This window comes from Theobroma cacao, chromosome 4 (assembly GCF_000208745.1).
Source record: "Theobroma cacao cultivar B97-61/B2 chromosome 4, Criollo_cocoa_genome_V2, whole genome shotgun sequence".
NCBI classification, from domain to species: Eukaryota; Viridiplantae; Streptophyta; class Magnoliopsida; order Malvales; family Malvaceae; genus Theobroma; species Theobroma cacao.
In genome coordinates, this window is record NC_030853.1 from 29,547,893 (window position 1) to 29,568,458 (window position 20,566).

General features: G+C 36.2%; 6 protein-coding genes across 9 annotated transcripts; 3 read left to right on the top strand and 3 right to left on the bottom strand.

Moving 5' to 3' along the window:
- Nucleotides 206-3,048, bottom strand: LOC18603285. The gene is made up of 2 exons (XM_007035167.2): nucleotides 2,171-3,048; nucleotides 206-695 (listed from the first exon to the last, which is right to left on the bottom strand). Exons 1-2 carry the CDS (start codon nucleotides 2,407-2,409, stop codon nucleotides 638-640), a joined length of 297 nt encoding a protein of 98 aa, XP_007035229.1. The 5' UTR covers nucleotides 2,410-3,048; the 3' UTR covers nucleotides 206-637.
- LOC18603286 (actin-related protein 2/3 complex subunit 2B) lies at nucleotides 4,480-8,110 on the top strand. Of its 4 annotated transcripts, XM_018119890.1 has the most exons (10): nucleotides 4,484-4,731; nucleotides 5,033-5,099; nucleotides 5,521-5,728; nucleotides 6,060-6,226; nucleotides 6,407-6,484; nucleotides 6,590-6,722; nucleotides 7,040-7,131; nucleotides 7,284-7,340; nucleotides 7,558-7,609; nucleotides 7,761-8,110. In XM_018119890.1, exons 1-10 carry the CDS (start codon nucleotides 4,673-4,675, stop codon nucleotides 7,952-7,954), a joined length of 1,107 nt encoding a protein of 368 aa, XP_017975379.1. In that variant the 5' UTR covers nucleotides 4,484-4,672; the 3' UTR covers nucleotides 7,955-8,110. The 4 variants fall into 4 exon arrangements, with proteins under 4 accessions (XP_017975376.1, XP_017975379.1, XP_017975377.1 ...); XM_018119887.1 differs by having other exon boundaries at nucleotides 4,480-4,731; nucleotides 6,407-6,722; XM_018119888.1 differs by lacking the exon at nucleotides 4,484-4,731 and having other exon boundaries at nucleotides 4,738-5,099.
- Nucleotides 8,605-10,426, bottom strand: LOC18603288. The gene is made up of 2 exons (XM_018119126.1): nucleotides 10,285-10,426; nucleotides 8,605-9,101 (listed from the first exon to the last, which is right to left on the bottom strand). Exons 1-2 carry the CDS (start codon nucleotides 10,424-10,426, stop codon nucleotides 8,605-8,607), a joined length of 639 nt encoding a protein of 212 aa, XP_017974615.1.
- LOC18603289 (protein PROTON GRADIENT REGULATION 5, chloroplastic) lies at nucleotides 11,194-12,168 on the top strand. The gene is made up of 2 exons (XM_007035171.2): nucleotides 11,194-11,610; nucleotides 11,881-12,168. The coding sequence occupies exons 1-2, from the start codon at nucleotides 11,332-11,334 to the stop codon at nucleotides 11,983-11,985; spliced, it is 384 nt and encodes a 127-aa protein (XP_007035233.2). The 5' UTR covers nucleotides 11,194-11,331; the 3' UTR covers nucleotides 11,986-12,168.
- LOC18603290 (eukaryotic translation initiation factor) lies at nucleotides 12,627-15,028 on the bottom strand. Its single transcript, XM_007035172.2, has 5 exons — nucleotides 14,728-15,028; nucleotides 14,037-14,205; nucleotides 13,813-13,938; nucleotides 12,998-13,063; nucleotides 12,627-12,920 (listed from the first exon to the last, which is right to left on the bottom strand). Exons 1-5 carry the CDS (start codon nucleotides 14,937-14,939, stop codon nucleotides 12,873-12,875), a joined length of 621 nt encoding a protein of 206 aa, XP_007035234.1. The 5' UTR covers nucleotides 14,940-15,028; the 3' UTR covers nucleotides 12,627-12,872.
- LOC18603291 (peroxygenase 2) lies at nucleotides 16,009-18,204 on the top strand. Its single transcript, XM_007035173.2, has 6 exons — nucleotides 16,009-16,247; nucleotides 16,459-16,608; nucleotides 16,691-16,776; nucleotides 17,265-17,359; nucleotides 17,577-17,702; nucleotides 17,800-18,204. The coding sequence occupies exons 1-6, from the start codon at nucleotides 16,067-16,069 to the stop codon at nucleotides 17,951-17,953; spliced, it is 792 nt and encodes a 263-aa protein (XP_007035235.2). The 5' UTR covers nucleotides 16,009-16,066; the 3' UTR covers nucleotides 17,954-18,204.

Below are 20,566 nucleotides of genomic sequence, written 5' to 3' on the forward strand. Positions count from 1 at the left end.
AGTTCTCATGAAACTTACGAAACATACCCGACCAAACTGTTCTCAGCATACCAAAACCGCCTTGCTCCTTGTCATGAATGGAACTCATAATTTATCAGCATGGTTGTTGTGGACATAATTTTCTTCTGCATCAGCATGACAACTTGCTACCAAGAATGCCATGATGGAGATTTTTAACATTCAGAAGAAAGTAACACAGGCAAAATAAAATGCAAAAGGGATTTAAGTATTGGCTGTTCCATTTTATGTGATTTGAAGGAATATGATCTCTTAAATGTTGTTCAACTGGTAAATATTACAGGAAAAAGCAAAAAAGAAAGAAAAAAAGTATCATAATGACTGATGAATATACATCATGGAAGAAAGACAAGCATCATGACTATCTGCTTTCATTTCTGAGATAAGGTCCATGCAATTCTCATCTGTTCATAGCGAAACATATGGCAAACCACCTTAGAAATGGTAAAGAACTCAAATATATGAGAGACTGCCTTGCTCAGCCTCTGGACCTTTGATCTATCCTTCCAACAGCAAGTTGAACCGAGGGCCATCTTGTAGCAAACTTATCAAAATCAAGGTTGAAGGTGAAGCCCAAAATGATTTATCCAGTAATTCCCGATGGTGTCCTGTATTATATCTACATTATGATACAGATGCAGGAATCTGAATCCTCATCATCAGAATCGCTCACATCACTGCAAGCACAGTTAGGGCATCAGGATGTGACAAACAATGGTGAATCAATGAAATATACAACTACTCAAGTCCAAGTAAATCATATTGCAAGGTCAAGTATGATTCTCACGACCAATCCTTTTCTTTTGCAATTTGACCTAATATTGCAAATGTATGAAACTTAATGCTATCTATCTGAGCAAGTGCATGTTAAACCAAAAGCTCTTATCAATTAATTTCTAACATATATTATCATATCACATATGAAGCAAGAAAAAGTGTTTAAAAGGCATCAAAGTACATTGAGGAGTTATGCATGGTTGTTCATATTCAGTCATGCATATCAGTGACTCTTTTGGCATGCAATAAAGTGCTCATTTCTAAGAAGATGCAAATGCTATTATTCTTATTAATCACAGAAACCAAAAAACTAAATTGTATATATATGGAATGGACACATAGTATACAGTACAATTTCATACACCAAGACCACTCAATTCATTTTATGAGAGGATGGTCCTTTGTACTTAAAGCAAAGTTCCTGATATTTTAGATAAAAACACCAGTAACAGAAAATTAAGCTAGTCATTACTTAGATGCATTCTCTAATCAATGGCTAGTACGATACTACATACTTGGAATGCATTACAAGGCTTAAATCAGGTGCTAAAAGAAATTGAACATAAAAACACGATACCCCTGGAATTCACCAAGTTATAGTTTCAGATATTGTCCATAGCTTGTGTCAACAAATCTTTTAAAGAAATGCTCAAAGAAATCCTAATGCTTCAAGAAAGTAACTAAAGCACATGCTGCAATAAAAGCCAATTGGCACAATAAATGAAAATTTTTTCCTAAGATATTTGTGAGGTCAAAATTGCAAGGATCAACTACAATTGAGTCGTCGGTTCAGATCATTGTTGGAATAGGAAACAACAGAAAATTTGACATGATCAATACAGCAAATATCCCCTAAAGCAAACCCTCATAGTCATTTGCATACAAAAGAAATGTTGCTTTAAGTCAATTCATCTCTGCAGTCATAGATCTAGAGAACACAAAACCAGAATGGCATTACATTGCCCTTCAAGTGAAAAGCTTGTACGCTACATAAACTTTGTGCTTCTGTACTCAATTGTTCTATTCTTAGAATCATCATTTAGCTAAATTAATAACACCTCATAAATGCATGACATTACAACATGTTTAATGAGAAACTCAAAAGACAATAGAAAACAAGAATTAACAGATACAAACACATATATGACAAAAACTACTTTTACCCAAAGATGGATTCTGGTGTAAACACATTTGTTGCATACTTAAATGATAAAGTAGCTACGCTAATAACTTCATCAATGCAGCATCCGCAATAAATTCAGACAAAATGTTCACTAGTGACAAAATCAGCTAAATGACATAACGCACAAACCAAGCCAAAACAGCCAAAAGTACTGCATATAGTTAGCAGATAAAACTCCAGAAAACCAATTACCTTGGTTCAAATTCCAGAACCTCCACAAGTTTATTCCCATTTTTATCATTCCACTGGACTTTCCGCCGCGTCTTTTCAGGTTTTCTTGACATCCCACCTTTCTTAGGTGGCAACAAAGAATTTGACTCACTGTACTCTTCTCCATCAGCATGATCTTCAAGTTTTGGAGAATCTATGGCACCTAAAATCTTATTGTTATATCCATTAACATCCTTAGCATCATTATGGACCGTATCCATCGACGACAATTACACCTCCCCTCACAACACAATTCTACTCAAAATCTTAAATCTATAACTCAAAAAACTTAGAACAAAAGAGCCTTAAGATTTGATTCGTGGAATAAAAAAAGTTGATTTTTTTTCACAAATCATAGACCCCATCAGGCTAACTAGGTGAAAAAATCAAGACTTTCGTAGACCTTTACCTCTCAAAGTTCATAGAGAAGTTAGAAAAACCTTTGAAACAGATAAGATGATCTCTCTGTTCTATTGCGATTTTCCAAAAAATCCCATATACCCAGAAAGCGAAAACTGATAAATCAACAAAACCCAATCCCAAAATTCAAAATTTCTCTCTGGGCCTGAATGGCTAGAAAGTGGAATCCTTCATCTGCTAAATCCCAACAAGAAAGTCAACGCCTTTATCTTTGACAACATGAACAAAACCAATAAAAAATGCAATTCAATTTTCAAGAAGAAGACTAGAAAACCATCGAACTTGAGAATTCAAATCAGGGTAAGACACAAAGAAGCAAGATTTCATTTTTTTTTTTTTTAAACAATTTAAAGTTTTCAAAAACCCCCCACAATTTGAGGGATTTAAAATGGCCGTAAACGAAAAGAGTAATATCATTCGGCAAACATTGAAGCGCGTTCTGGGTTCTATTTTTTTTTTTTTGCTTTAATCATTCGATCAACGGCTAGGATTTTAACTTATGGGGGTGGGGTCCATGATATCAGGATGCTGATGTACGGTCGTTAATGTCGTTATTTTTCTTTGGGGAGCATGCGAGTTACCTTACGTAACCCATTCTTGTTGGGTGAGGTGTCAACGTTTGAGGACAGTGTGATGGAACTTTGGTCACACTGCTGGGGATTCCTTTTGGGATGTTCATTGATTTGTAGTATTTTATTTTATTTTTATGAAATAAAAAAATAAAAAAAGGTCAAAACTTCAGGAGTATTTGTCTTTATTATATGCCATATAACACGTTGTATTATATTTTTTTTCCCAAGAAAATGATGTCTTATCTTATTAAAATTTAAAATTAAAAAATTATTATTTTTAATTTATTTATATATCGATTGTCTACAAAAGAAACGTTTTTTTTTTTTATAGTTAGAAAATGTATTTGATTGGAGATTTGGATGATGCATGTTGGGTTGGTGACATACAAAGTAAGGTAAGAAGCATTACTTTAATATTTCTTACATGTTAAAGCTATTTTAATCTATAAAATAAAAATAATTGAATTTATTAAAATGTTAAAAGCTATAATGATTAGCGGTATCTAAGTATTTTCCTCAAGTTGGTTTGATGGTTTGCGCCCACAATCTTTCATAATTTATATATTATTAGTGGATATTCTCAATACTTTAAAAAATATAATTAATTGATTTGATTTTCATTATCCGAGATAAATTAATAAAAAAACATCTTTTGTAAAACCCAATTTTCAATTTTTTTTAATAAATGATGGAGTTTTATTAAATTTGTTAGATTTTTAAAAATGGGATAAAAATCATTTGTATATCTTAAAATACTTACTACATATTTATAGAAGATTACAATCTGGTAAAAGGACAAGGCAACTATAATTGTGTGGTTTAACAATAGAAAGGAGAAGGGGTTTGTGTAGTGTTCTTCTTTATACAAATGATTTGCCAGTTTTACCAACTTTTGGGAGTAAAAATAGGTGAAAAAGTGGCCTATCGGTAAATAACTTGGGAGGAGGAAAATAACAAGAAGGCAAAAGTGGCAATTCTTATCAAACCAAGATTTGGCTGAAATAATGGCATAGCTTAGTATATGGAAATGCCAAATAATTTATGAGGATCTGAAGTGAAATTCTACCTTCACTTGATAAGTTCATCAATGGAATTAGGAAGTTAATTACTCCCATCATGCAAATATCATATGATTGCAAGAAGACCATGAAGGAAGGCATGCATTGGCCTTTCATGATGGAAACTCAGAAACGAAATTTACAGAAAAGGAAGATGTTGACAAATAATCAATTTGGCTTACTCCACAAATAAGTTAATGATAAAGCAAAGATAGATAGAGAGAGAGAGAGAGTTGGTGATTGCTTCAGAGGTTGCTAATTATGATTGCAACCATTGAACTTGCATTTCACTCAACGAAATCATACTGTTCAGTAACATTATTTTATGGCTGCACTATGGTTTTGCTGCCAGTGTTCAGGCTTTGCACAATTGGGGTGTTGGTGTTGAGCATACGGTCCAGGGAGAAGAACTGGACATCTTTCTTTTTTCCAGAATGGCAAGCTTTGAGAGAGCATCACCAGCTTTGAAGGAGATACTGCTCAGAATATACAGGTAATTATGGTTTATGGATGGAATAACAATATCATTTACAGGCCATTTGCCTTTTCTTATTAGACAAAGGAGAAAAAAACACATGCACGGCCGATAGGTAAACCCTTCGTCTTAACCCCTCTGCAAAGAAATAATAATCCTTAGGTCAAGTCTCAAGTATAAACACTTGGTAGTTTTCCTCACTAAACAACTCTCAACCAACTTTGATGAGCAACAAGATGCATTTTAGAGTTAGTTATCAAATTTGCATTCTTGCCGACCAAAACCACTCTAACAATCAATGTTATTCCTTTCATGACAGTGCAGAAAAGCCTATAGAGGTCGATCATCACTTGTATGAATTTGGCTCCGTTGAATACCACGTTAAGGTAACTTTCAGACAAGCTCTGATCCTTCCATGCGTTCAATATTTATTTCTACTGGCTTAGCCATTGTTGGTGTCCTTTCTTCAAATGCACCAGGCAATTGTTGCTCCAAAACCTATATGATGCAGAAATGTTGAGCATAACTGAAACTTAGAAGTAAAGTCAGAAAATAGGAGTTATACAGCACAATTTCAGTATGCAGGAACTAGAAAATAGTAGGCAAAGCATCAGATATATAATGAAGCATAATTACATCGTAACAATCTGGAATAACGTGTGCCCCTGGATGTCTGCAAGTTTATATCCAGGCCTAATTGCCTTTGCATATATGGATAGGTCTCTTTCAATGTTTTATGCACATGCACGTATGACAGAATTGAAGTCATTTTCAATGTATACTGAACCTATTTAAATGATAACACAGTCTTCAGCATCTGATCCACAATTTACCTACTTGTCAATATCAACTCCACTACTGACCCAAGGAGTCTTGCTTTCATATGGGCTATCACCATATACCACACAAATGGTAAGGGAAATCTCTGCTGATTTTCTGGAGATCGTAGAACCTGCAAAAGAAGGATACCAACTTACTCTAAGACTTGATTTTTCTAAGATTCCACGTGACGTAGGTATGTGCTCCCTGCCAACATTTTACTGAAACATTTATCTCCTAGTATGAAGTATTCCGTTTCAAAGAACCTAGCAGAGGCCAGAATACTAACCCCAATACCCCTCCTTTCTGTTGTCCGCTCATAATTTCCTTGGTCCTGTCAAAATGTAGATTATACAAAATAACAATGCTGATAAAGGCAAAAAGTAGAGACATAGGGATCAATGTCAAAAAAGGTAAAGAAAGCTTGGGAATTAGCTATTTATTAAGCATCAAACTCAGTAAGAGATACAGTATAAGCCTATGCTTATTAAGACTATAGCTTTAGAGATGCATATTATTTTGTCCAGACTCTCTGAAGGTAATTACAGAAGTTTCCTCTGTCCAAGCCGTTATACTAAGCTCTCAGTTGAAAGAAATGCTGCGGAATGTGAATTCCTGGGATACATCTCAAGGGATGTACAAACCAATCAAACTTGTTTATCACCCAAGAGAACCTTTCTATGTCATCAGACAGGTAATTTCCATTCGCAAAATCATTAACATCTACCAAACAGGTTACATATCTTGATTCTTTCGATCTTAAATCCCAGATACCCATGTCCATGTTATTGCATGAAAGTCATATATTCATAAATCATGACATTTTCCAATTTGACTGCAGCTTTTTCTAAATGAATGATAACATGTTTGGCAGTCTCAAAAAATAATAGCAGTATTCCCCATGCGCTTCAAAGAATATTCAGATGTGATCATCGCAACATCCTTCTTTCAGGTTTCTGGTGGAGAATACAAACTTTCTGTGATTTCTAACATAAAATTGAACTCTTATTGTTGTAGCTGCAAAAAAGGGGATTCTGCTTATTACTTATTTGGACAGGAACTCATGGATGTGGGAAGTTCAGAAAAATGGGCTAAAGTACCTCCTTGCAGCTGGTCACCAATTCCTCCTCCAGAACTTAGAGGGGAACCTTTCGAAGATTTGAGCACTAATGGAGGATTTGTCTCTTTTGGTACATCATATTGTCCAAATCTTAAACATTATACCACGAATAGAGTAACTGTAAATCACATTTTAATCATCTAGCAAATACTGTTACAGAAAGAACTCAGCTGCATGATTTAACTCTTTGTTTCAATACCCAAAACAAATATATTCAAAATGTAGATATTCACCTCTAATAGTTAAAAATTGGTACCTTCAGCAAGGCTTAATGAAAACCATGAAATCCAGGCTGAGGATGCTCTTCAACAGATTCATGACAGTTTATATTAGATCGATTCTCTAGCCTAAGACATATTCACATGATTTTTTTCTTTTTTTTTACAGATATATCATCACGCCACATTGAAGGTAAAAGACTGGACAAGACTGTCTGGAGTCTATTAAATTTCTATGCCTATGTGAAACATCATGTAAAGGTAGTATTTCTATCTTGCTTTCAGCTTTACCAAAACCCCCTCCATCTCCCCTTTTCTATCTTATTTCCACTGGCAAATTTTTCCATTTTTACATATTTGGAATTGTAAGAATTGGAGCTCTGATGTCCTCTTCTGGCAATACTGTTCAACAGTGCACCAGAGGTTTCATACAAAGAAGGATGAGAAAGCGGTTGGAAAGCTTGGTTGAGGTACTAAGCTGAAACCTTGCATCCAATGCATAATCAGGGTCTGCAGTCTATCACTAGTTACAACAAAAAAAGAAGAAAAACATTTCTGTTCTTCGTTCTCGCATCAAATGTATTGCCATACTGAATTAATGACTCAATTACTTCAAAAACAAACAGAATCAAGTTAAATCACCTGCATACCTCAACATGGAATAACCAGTAATGCTCTTTACCACAGGTCCTGCAAAATTCAAGCTTAGAAGAAGATGGACGTATTAAAAAAGTTACAGGTATGAATTCAGCAATTAGCACATAACTAAGCATAACTGATGAATTTAGTCCATGCCATGTGGGGACAACATATACGGAAACTCAACAAAATAAAATGTTTTCGAAATGACATTTTTCTCATTATAATTGTTTGCCTTCAAGCAAATGCAGGATGGCGATACATGAAAAAACTGGTCACATTACCATCAAAATCTAAAATTCTCAAACGAAGATGTGGTGATTTCACAGGGAAGATCAAGAGAATCCGTTTCCGGATTAAAATCCATGGATTTGGGCGCTTTCGTAGAAAATGGTTGACAATGCCAAAGTTCTCTTCTTCAATAGGATATACTAAACTAGAATAACTTTCTTTCTGTATTTATACATTTTCCTGTTCATCATAGACTTCCATTATACTTTTGATTGTAACAAGCACCTTGTGTCTTCACAAATCTAACATTGATACAAGAGGTGAAATAAAGAAGAGTTCTGCTGTTAATAATCACCCAACAATCAGTTCATATACAAAAGTTCAGCTACTGCAATAATCTAATAATACTGCAACACACACCAAAGCATGCACACCTGACACCCACACTCACTTTTAAACTTGACCAAGATCACAAGGTTAGTGATCAGGCAATGGCCCAGCCAACAATTGAAACAGACTCCGATTTTCTAGTTCTTAACTTTCTTACAAAACTTGCATAAACACAGCCCCTGATTACAACATACATGCTTGGTTCCACATTATTAATTAGAAACAGTGCTCAGTGCTAATCAGAAATTTTAACTGCAAATAACAATATCAATCAACCAAATGAAAGGCACTCCACAAGTAAAAGAAATGATAAAAGATTGACAGGTAAGAAAATGTATGTATACAACCAAAATGGATAATACTAAATCAATGCCTACATAGAGAAAAGTAATCAGTAATCCCTCTCAAACCAAAAAAAAAAAAAAAATTTGCTGCTAGACTAATTGAGACAGAAAAGGAAAAAGAAAATACACATCATTCAATCTCATGTTCATGACTTGGACGCATCAATATACTTTCTGATTCAAGCTCAGCCAGCAATGGACCACTTGCCTCCCCAAACCTCAGATTCCTAAAACTTGACAAAAGTCCAAAAACTACAAAACCAGCAATGACAACCCCAATTGCATGAACAACAAACAACAGATTTACCAAAGCCACAGCCCTCATACCATCCTCTTCAAGCTCACAATGAACATCGGCATTTGAACCACCAGGCAAAAGCACCATTTTATTACACCCTTTTAAAACAAATGCATCAGTATACAAACATAAACCAGCTTGCAACAACCAAGTCCCTTTAAAAACCAATCCAGTGGACAACAAAAACTCGGCGAAGAAGGCGGTTGGTTTAACGGACAAAACCAAGCAAGAACCAGCACAAACAAGAGTCAATTGAGCCAGCAGTTCATAAACAACACTCCCGAGACCCGTGATCCCAACCCCAATAACAGAATACTCAACAAGAAAGGCTATGGCAGCGTAGATATAGATGAAACTCTCATTGAAAAGAAAATGATCAAGATTTTCATAAAGAACAAAGAAAATGGTAAGTACCCAGAAGAGACAAAGGGATGCAAAATGTTGGAAAAAGGAGAAACGGTAAGTGGGGTGGCCTGAAATGGAGAGGAAAAAGAAAATTTGACAGAAAGAAGCGATGGGGAGAGCAATTGAGAGGATGTAAAGATCCAAGTTTTTCCATTTGGGATTGGAGAAGTACCATGGTTTTGATTTGAATAAAGATGGGTTTTTGAGGTAGAGAGAGGAGGAACAAAGGAGGCGTCGGATCCCTATAGGGACAAAGAAGAGACATGCTGACAAATGGGTTGCTAAAGAAGCCATTTTTATGGTGTGGGTTCCTTCCTGTCGGTGTATCTTTTGATCTCTCTGTTTGTTGGTGTCTCTGTTTTTTGGTCTTCGACGGGTGGGAAGCAAGGAAAAGCAAGCAACTAATGTGCAAAGCGCAAACTCAATTTCTTTGGCCGCATCGTGAGGGCTGACTTTCAGTGCTTTAAAAAAACCTCACTTTATTTCTTTTACTACAATGACCATATAAAAACATTGAAATAGGTGACATTATTGGTCACTGGATATGTCATTTTTTTCATTTCTATATATTTTCTCTCTTTCTTTTCTTGTTGTAAGAAACAGATGTCAACATAAACTGGGTTGTCTTCCCTGCTTTCTTCTTCTTTTCTTGTTCAGAGATCTTCTGCTGGAATCGCTTTCCCTGAACCAACTGCAAATATAACATTAGGTATTTTGCCTCAAAACACATTGAATTAATACTTTCTACAATTATATTCATTATGATTTTGCAGTACTTAAATCCCAAGTCTCAACCGTTCATAACATGGAAATTTTCACATAAGACTTGTATGGAAGCCATATGAACTTTCACATCAAATTTTATAGCTCTGTAATGTTATACAAATTTTTCCTTTTTCTTTTTTGAATTTACTCTCATTGTAAAAATAAATATTTAATTCTTTGCAGCCTTAGCCAGGCCGGTAGGATGGTTCCATTTTGGAATCCAGCCAGGTAGGTAGCAGCATAAATCACTGCGTTAACAAGTGGAAGTCAATTTGTTGTTAACACAAAAGATTTATGTTGAGTCTAGATCAAGGACAATAACATGCTTTCTTACACGCATACTAGTATGCTCTTCATCAAAACCACGGCACAATCGGGGCAATGAAGTTAAAAACCAGGAAGGAATGCTAAAACTCAGGGCGCCAGCCCTGAAGAGTAGACGCCAATTTCTGCCGCTGAAGAGCAGCTCTCCCTTCTGTTGCATGAATTAGCGAGATTTGATGATTCTGCTATGGGATATCCATTTTGCCTAGCATGAACGAATTTCTAAATAAAACTTGCAGAAACCAACTCGTGAATTTAACTTGCGCAGATCATTTTGCCCTGAAGTAGATGTAGGTCAATCTAACAGGCATGCATTCTATTGGTCCATTCCGAATTCGTTTTTGCTTCTAATTTTCTCTTGTTAAGACAAAATAGCAGTATAAACATACACATGGTGAACAGAAAAAGTGCATTTGGCTTTTGCTATAATGATTCAGAACATTCTAATGACTTTGAAAGTTCTTTTTCCTCATCACATGCTCATTCCTCGCCGACTATTCTGGTTGTTAACCTTCCAAAAGGAATGTTGTCCACATGCACAGGTGGTAGCACCCAAGAAGCTGGGACTTGGAATGCAAGCTGGAATATCTTGAATCAAGCACTTTCTTTCCAATTAGTTCTTGCCTTCTGGGGTCAAAAACCAAGCAAAGTCCTGGGATTTTATTTCCACCGCGAAATATAACTCCGGAGAGATTCTAAATTCGACGGTCAGGATCGTCCTATGAATGATCTAAAAGACCCCATTCTCTAAGGAAACAGCCAGTAGATTTCCAGATCCAGATTTTGCTCTCCTGGAAATTTGGGGACCATAAGTTGCAAATAGAATGCAATTCATATACGTGTTCCCAAAACTAAAATCCAAGCCATCCGTATGTGTGGCTCCTAATGCTTCATGGACTTCTCCACTCACCAGGCTCCAATAAAAAACCCAAGGCTCTCGAATTGACGCCAAAAAAATATCCCCTCTTCACGTACAAAGGGAGCAAAACCCCATCAAATCTTTACCCATCGCAAGTTCTAAGCAACTTAGACAAACCAATCTATTCTTCCATAGCAGCTGGAGGAATGGCTACTTCGATTTCGGCAACTGGGTTTAAGGGAGGTTTAGGAACTTCCTTCTATGGAAGTTGGGGTACTTCAATAGTTGGTGAAGACTATGCCATGCTTGCCAAGTCAGTTCCCAACCATGTTCGAGTTGCAAAGCCTGTAAGAGCACAGCCTATGATGAAGAACGTCAATGAAGGAAAAGGTCTGTTTGCTCCTATTGTGGTTGTTACACGCCAAATTATTGGCAAGAAGAGGTTCAATCAGTTCAGAGGAAAAGCAATTGCCTTGCACTCGCAGGTACCATTTACTACTCCTACCTATTTACTTAACTTAGTTGAATTACCAAGTCTTTCCTGGATAACAGATGAGAAATACTGAGATTTGAGAACTTGTGGAAAAGTTTCTGTGGTTCGCTGCTTATATTTCAAAATGGAACTTTATTTTTGTTGTCTGATGATGCATAATTTTGCTTAATCCAGACAGTTTTCAGAGCTAGTAACAAACCAGGTTCCCAACTATTCTGATAATGTTATTGAATTCCTCTATTTCTCTCAAATGTTTTTTCAGGTAATTACTGAATTCTGCAAATCAATAGGGGCTGATTCTAAACAAAGGCAAGGATTGATTCGTCTGGCCAAGAAGAATGGGGAGAGGCTTGGATTCCTTGCATGATGATGACCACACACGTGTATTTTGTCTTGACTATTAGACATGTTCAAGTTATAGTTCATTCCAAGGGCGTCCAGATGTAAATACATTCATCATCTGGGTTTTCCTTGGGAATTAGAATGTAAACCAGATACCTTTCCTTCATATGTATTTTCAATCTTCAGTTTAGTTGTACTATTTAATTTACAGACCATTGAAATAAAACTCAGAAACGACCACCATCAATGAACATAACAACTTAAAACGATTTAGATTAGAATCAACCATCTGACGTTTCAGAATTGAAAGCTTTAATTTCTGTTGGAACATATCGGTCGTTACCATCAGGTCTTGCTTTTTTTAATTATAATCATGGAGCGTTAAGGAAGGGAAGTAGGCAGGTAGCAAGGTACCAGATGAAAGATGCTTAGGTCTGAACCAGAGACCACCACCTACCACAGTGATAAATATCAGACTAAATCTTCAACTTTTAAGCATGATAAAATTCCCTAATCTGGTTTAGGGAGGTCCAAGTAGCAATAAAAAAAAAAACATTGCAAAGCACAGTTTTATTCCAATAACAGATCCTTAAGGCCGCCAGCAAAGTGGAATCCATCACAAGAATTCTTTAACAGAAGATTTCAGGAAGATCAACAGAAGCATGAGACAGGAAATTAAACCCTTAAGTGATATGGTAAACTTTTCAATATGTCGTTAGAATATCAAAAATATCTGAACATAGAACTTGATTGTTGATGGTATTACATTCAAAAAAACTCACATGCAACATATTTCAACTACCTAGTCGTCTCGGCGCACAGAGCACAAAAATAAGCAACAAATTACAGTACTTCTGGCCACAATTTGGCAGCAGAAGAGTACAAGCCCCACAAAAAAAATCAGCAAAGAGTTCAAACATTGTATCGACCTTTCGCTGATCTTTCCCTCCGAGAGTCATCCTGCAATGTTTTAAGCAGTCAGTTGCAGTAAAAAAATATGCACTCAAAATCACAAGTACAATTCAAATTACACTTACGTGGAAGCTATAGGTAATTTTATCATTGAAATCAATGATCTCCTTCCACTTCCTCCCAATGCCCATCTACATCACAGGGTTCCAATTAGCATCGTCAATAAGTATGTCATTCACAGAATTTCAAACGAACACAACCAATCATTATAAGCATGGGCTAAATGACACTAAGTAACCAGAGCTTCAGTGTGCTTCTGCAATTTATGCATTCCAACAACAGAAGATGGTAATGTGATCTAGACTCTTTCTTTTAGAAACAAAAATTATGAACATAGTTTACTTGCCAAAAATATGAGCTATAAAGAGATCAGAAACTATATTATACATGTGAGAGGAAACATCACCACCAGAAGATAACCCTATGCCCAACTGCAACAAGGCATCAATTGCCATCATGCTATATTTGCCTAATTCTTCATAAACTAATCAAGGATGAAATGAAAGGGGTACCCCTAGATATATAGTTGCATTTCTTCTACATGATAAATGAAAGCATGAATCCATCTTTGCAACAAAAGCCTTAGACCATTACAAATATTAAAAGAAAATTTCTGCACTGACTGACCAATCAGATAGAACTGAACATGGTATTGACTTATTGGAGCAGTAGAATCATCATTAACAGTATGAGCAAATATTCCATGTACATAAACTTGAAGCAATTTCTTAGAGTGATCACTGACGATAGATTATAGCAGAAAGGCTCATGACCCATAAGAACTCAAGCAATAAAACTAATTCAGAAACAGCACAGAATTCCTAATTCAACAAACAAATAGATTCTGATTCAAAGTATGAATAAATACTAAGATCTAGACCTGGGCAGCCTCATTTGTAGCTGTCTTAGTCCACAATGCAAGCTTGTCCTGCCTTTGGCGTACACTAGCAACTACGCCACAAATCTCATCTGCTTCATCAAATTGCTCCCCAATCAATGCCATCATCTGCCCAACAAAAACTGCTCAGTCAGCCAAACTACCACCCATCTACTATAGATAAGAGAAAATTTGTAAACATAACAGTCAGGACTCAAGAAGCCTACAGTTTCAAGCCACATGTTATCAAGAATAGGCTTTCTGTTGATAGTGACAGACCACTTTCCTCCATTAGCACACTCAGGATCTTCCCATTTGGGCTCAATTCCAGCCTTAAACAAGTGGAAATCAGCATTTCCAGGCAACTTGCTGGGCTTGAATATTTGATCATACAAACTGCAGCATGACAAAAGTATTTTGAGTTTCACATTTCAAATTAAACAAAGAAAATAACAAGGCAAATAACAGGAACAAACTCAAGTTCCCTTGAAGCTACAGAGGGGAGATACCAATAAACTAAATCATAAGAAAAATGGACAAATTTAATGAACTCAAGTCATGCTAACAATTCAGATATGACCATATCCCAGAAAACAACAACCTCCAATGGCAATCCATTTCTTAGGAACCAAAACAAAAAGCAAAATTCCCTTTCCTCTTTTAAACAAACAAAATCTCCAATAAATCAATAATCATAGAGAAAAAAAAACTAAAAAACAACAGAAGCACATTAGTAACTAAAGAAAGCAACCCAACAAAGAAAAGTGAAAACCCAAATAGAAAAGAACTTCTTCAAACGACAACAAAACCGATCCACTGAGCCAAGAAATACAATCATAATCAATCAAAACCAGCAAAAAAATTAACAGATCTTAATAATATAGACAAAATGGAGAAATGGGGTTTTGATAAAAATACCACCAAAATTCTTCAACGGTGTCAAAGGTGTAAACTTTGCGTAGAGAGGTACCCCAAGCGGCGCCTTGTTTGGGCTTCGATTGGTTATCAAACCAAAACGTCCACTTTCTCTCAAGCTTATGTGGCTGCTTCTCTGCCCCTATTGCCGCTACCTCTGCTTCCACTGCCGCCGCCGCTGGGGCGCTAACTTCCATCGCCGCCTCACTTGCCATTCGTTTTTCTTCTTGTGTTTTTCTTCACTTCCTTTTGTCTCTTCAAAGAGGAAGTGGAAAGCAAAGAGGGAGATATTTCAGATTTGGGTTCTATTTTGTACTTTTGGGATTTGGGCTGTTAATGGGCTTTGAGCTTGGGCTTAAAATATTACTATCACAAGGTTGAGTTTTTTTCAATGGGCTTTCGCTGATGGGCTTTAAGGCCCATTTGTGGTTTCATCCTTGCTTTTTTTTTTCCTTGGATACATTTAGAACTCAAGTCAAAATTTGATGACTAATCAATTAAAAATATTTTTTATTATAATAAATATATATGAATTTATATTTGATATACTATTACTTTCAAGTAAAATATAGTATATCAATTATTAAATTTTTTTTTTGTTTCTCATACAAAGTTCTCGAATCCTTATGGTTTCCAAAAAAAAATAAAAAGTGGATATTTGAAACGTAGTTTCATAAAATTTAAACAAATATATTTATATTTGATGTCATATTAATATATTATATACTCTTTCAATTTAAAAGTTTATATTCGAACCATATTAATGCATTATTTCTATACATGGTTAATTAAGGTATCATATATTATATTTTCTCTTGAAGGTTGAGGCAAGATATATCGTAGTCAAGTTCCTATTCCAGCTTCCATTATATCAAATCAAACTTCTATTTTAATTAAAAGTTTTCAAATGAAACATTTGAGTATTTAATTTATTAATAAATAAGAGCAAAAGTCAAGTCTTGTAATTTCATTTGGATAAGACTTGTTGAATTTATTTGGATTGCGTGCCTCAATTTTGTTCCGTGGTCACTAGTGCTATTACCTTCGGAATTGATCCTTTCTTGCTTACTTGATAAGCCAGAGGGGCACAAAATCCAGTTAAGATTTGCAACATTTCGAAGAAAAGTGTAACAAAAAAATAAATAAAAGGAAATTCGGATGCTGATTCAATTGCTTGGTGAATGTATGGCTGACAGCGTCATTGGACCCATTTGTCTGAAGATGCCAGATGTTGGGGTTGAAAAGAGGAATTGTCGTGGATAGCAGAAGTCTATGCCACATGCCAGTGGGCCAAGGAGCTTCCTTGCATGGCTGCCACGCAGGGAAATCACTCTATAAACAGATGCTAAGCTACCCCTTTCACACAGAAGAAGAATCACAAGGGGAAAAAAAAAACAGTGAGAAATTAAGAGAAATGGCTTCCGGGGTGGAAAATGAGGCACTGGCAACTGAGGCTCCTTTTGCACCTGTGACTTATGAGAGGAGAGTCAGGAATGACTTGGAAGACAAACTCCCAAAACCTTGTAAGTTCTTGGTATCAGATTACTTTTTCTAAGCTCTACCCCCTATTTCAGGAAAGGCTATTCGTTTCTAAATTACCCCATTCGATTATTTTTGTGGGATTTTAATTTTGCTGTCCACCATGCACTAGGTTTGTATCTACATAAAAGATCTACGATGGTATTGAAAGAAATTAAGCTAATTTCTCTGTTTTGTATGTATATTTATACTCAGATATGCCCAGAGCTTTGGTGGCTTCGGATACAGAACACCCAAATGGAACACCAGGCCACAGGCATAACCAATTGAGTGTCCTTCAGCAGCATGTGACATTTTTCGACCAAGATGACAACGGAATCGTTTACCCTTGGGAGACTTTCACTGGTGAACAGCCTAACTGCCGCTCGAATTTCATTTCCCTAATATTGTCTGACCAATTAGAATGATAATTTCATTTCTAAAACAGGACTGCGAGCCATGGGCTTCAATCCACTTGCCTCTCTTGTCATAGCGGCTGTCATCAATGTTGCATTGAGCTACGTCACACTTCCAGTAAGTTTGCTTCGCTGACTATTACTCTGATGGTTAGGGAACTTGTTTCTCTACCATGTTGGGTTTCCAGATTGTAACTCAAATGTTTGAATTGGAAATTTGAGTAGTTTCAATGTCATTGTTCCTTACCTGATTTGAATGGAAAAATTTGTTGCTTGGTTATCAGGAGGAAAAAAAAGCTAAAGCAAGTGGAAAAGTAATGTAAAAAGGAAAGGCATACTACTTTTACACACAATTATGCACCACAAAGCATATGCCTGGCATATTTATGTCTTTATCACCCATCTATTTAGCTTTATATAAAGGAATTTATACTTCATTATGAAGCTAAATTATGCAATTAACTGAACAGATAACAAAGTCAGAAACTGTTTGAGGAGTTTTTGCATTACATGGCATCTAAATTCAGAAAGAATGTGTGCTCGAGAAAGAAGTAAATAGAAGCTTATAGAGTATGATAATGAAAATATTCAATGTTCCTTTTCCAGGGGTGGCTGCCTTCACCTTTCTTCCCTGTTTATATTCACAACATACACAGAGCGAAGCATGGAAGTGACTCAGGCACTTACGACACTGAAGGGAGGTAAATAAGCGTGTATACTAAGCAAGACACTATTTTGTTTTCCCGCAACAACATTTGACAAAAGTCTTGTTGTCAAGTTCATGTGCACCCTTTTTTGTTTCTGTAACAAAGGAAATTAAGGAAATCAATGACAATTAATCCGCCATGATGTATTCATCACTGAATTCATAGAGCATGAACTTTGTTCTACCATTCTTATTTTGCAACGGGATTGCAGGTTTACGCCAGTGTACATTGAAAACATGTTTAGCAAATATGCTCGTACAGTACCGGACAAGTTCACACTCAGAGAGATCTGGAACATGACTGAGGGGAACCGACAGGCATTTGACTTCTTTGGCTGGTTTGTTTCCTCAGTGCCCATTTCTTTTCCGTTTCAAATTAGTAGCCTTCTCATGGAGAACTTTCTTCTAACATTTGATTATGGCTTGGAAATGCAGGATTGCTAGTAAGTTGGAGTGGGGTTTACTATATGTCCTTGCAAGGGATGAGGAGGGCATGCTGTCTAAGGAAGCTGTAAGACGATGCTTTGACGGTAGCTTGTTCGAGTACTGTGCTCAAAGGCACACTGGTGGCAAGGAGAAGACGGGTTAATCCTATGCTAGTTCCCTCTGTAAATTTTCTTCTCTAGTTTTATTTGCACCTGGTCTTTGTCTTGTATATGCTGCCAATGCAGACTCTTATTAGCCTAAGTTTAAGGACCATTACGCCAAAAGAGATGCAGACAGGTTTGTTGAGGTACGGATTTGGCATGTAATTGTCTGACTGGTCTGGTAAATGTGGTTTTGTTTTCCATGCAAATAATCTGATCATAATGCTATTAACATTCCAGTCATAGAAATTAAGCACCAAGAGGATTACTTTCCATTAAAAAGAGGTCTTTCTTTTCCTCTGATTTATGAACTACTTTCTCCTCTCCCAAACAGAGAAATTAAGTAAAGACCTGGAGGGCAGGGGAGCCGGATTTCATCCATAGCTCATCAGTTTCAACTAAAGGAAAATATTTGGCCATGTATTTCTATGTTGTTCACTTCTCTTTCAGTGAATGAATTATTAATCAGACTTTCATTGAACTTATTGTTCTAGCATCACTGATAACAAAAGAAAAAAAATCTGTAAAGGGTAGTATAATTTAGCAAAACTCTTCTTCCCCATCAAAGAAAAACAGGAAAACAAGAGAAAAATTGCATGTGATCAATTATTGATACCAATATGAGCTGAGGTAAAGCTATAATGTCGTACCGAATCTGACCCGACTAAGTCCGCAGCCGGGTACACCGAGTCTGCAGCCAGTAGTTCATGGCAGCAGACTTAAGACTGCAGGCTGCAGCCGAAGGTACACAATGGTCTGCAGCCAGGCAGCTTCAACTGCAGCCGAGGGTACACCGAATAGTTTATGATTAGTTCATGCCAGCATGTTTCCTCTTATCTTGATATTGCAGTGGGCAATGGAGAAAATATAAAATTTTCACAGGCAATGGAGAAAATATAAAATTTTCACATGATGAATGGATGGAGAGAATCATACTGGTCCATGCTTTTGCAGAATTTTTGCGTTAGTTCAAAATAAAAATGGTAAAATCGCTGAATTTGACGGATGAGAAGGAGAAATTGGATTTGGAATATACATCTTAGAAGACAGTTGTTTGGATAGGAGATTGAGCAATGGGAGAATCTAAAGGAAGCCCTTCGTGAGTTTTAGATTGGCAAAGAATTAATAGATGAGCTGGAATAGAAAAAAGAAGCAAATGAAATTTATGCTGTCAAGTCTTTTTGTAAATACGCACTGGTCACTAATGAAAATGTGGATGGTATTTGAAATAAGTATAGGCAAACCTAACACCATATAGAGTGGAGGCATTCGTATGGTAGCTCCTCCATGGTAAGATTGCAGTGAAAGATAAACTAACAAAGAGAGGCGTGCCTCTGGGAAATGCAATGCAATGCGTGCTGTATAATAGTGAAAGGGAAACAAATCAACACTTGTCTGTTGAGTGTTTTGAAACATGGAAAGTTTGGACGGACTGATGCAAGGCATGGGAGGTTTTATGGAGTTCACCAAAAGACATAAGAACATTCTTTGAAGCTTGGAACGATTGCCAAGTAGGTATGAAAGATAGAAGGTTGTGGAAAATGGCATATTTCGCAACTGTGTGGACAATTTGGAAGTGCAAGATTGAGGTGGTATTCGAAGGATGGGAGGGGGACAGTGAGAAATGCTGTGATTCAGCAAGGTTGAGAGCAGCGACTTGGGGGAATGCAAAAAGGCCGAAAGAATTCTCATCAGTTTTAAACACGTATAAACAGATACCAACGTCAAATCAGACCAAAAAGAAAGTCAAAGAAAGAACGGGAGTTGAATGGGATCTGCCGCAACAAGATCAAATGAAATTTAACATCAATGGGACGGCACAAAGATGCCTGGGACTTGCGAGAATTGATGGTATACTAAGAAACCACAAAGGAGAAGTCAAAGTCATATTTTCCAAATCCATAGGATCAGCTGATTCAAATTTAGTTGAAATATTAGTAATAGGGGAAGCTTTTATAATCTTCACGTCGTAAAGATGGAGGAACGACCAAAAACTAGTGATAAAAAGTGACTCTTCAAACGCTATTAAGTGTATAAGTCAATCGCACACTGCACCTTAGGTTTTGATGTAATCTTGAGCACTAAAGCTGTAGGTTTTGTTCTTTTTAGGGTACTGAGCAGGGACCGATGTGAGGAAATATTGGGAAGATATGCCATAGGAATCAAAGGGTTACCAACCAATTTTTATGCTTTTAGTGCTATGCTTTCTTCACTGTTTGCACCTTTATAGCATGTTTGGTTGGGGGAATGGCTAAGTCATCCCCTTTTATTCTCAAAGAATTTTGATTCCTTTGTTTGATTGAAAAATGATTCAAGGAATAGCCATTTAGGAATGACTATTTTCTAAAATCCTTTAAAACTAAAGAATAGCTAATACCATCCCCCCATAGTATTAACTATTCCATAATTGAGGAATAAATTCAAAAATTGATAAAGATAAAAATACCTCTTACAAGTTTAAAAAATTACAACTTCATTTGTATAAAATATTATTTTTTTTCTCTCTCCTCTTTCTCTCACTTAATTCCAACTTTTAATAAAATATTGATATTTTAAATTATTAATATTTTAAATTATAAATAAATATTAATATTTAAATTAATCATTATTAATAA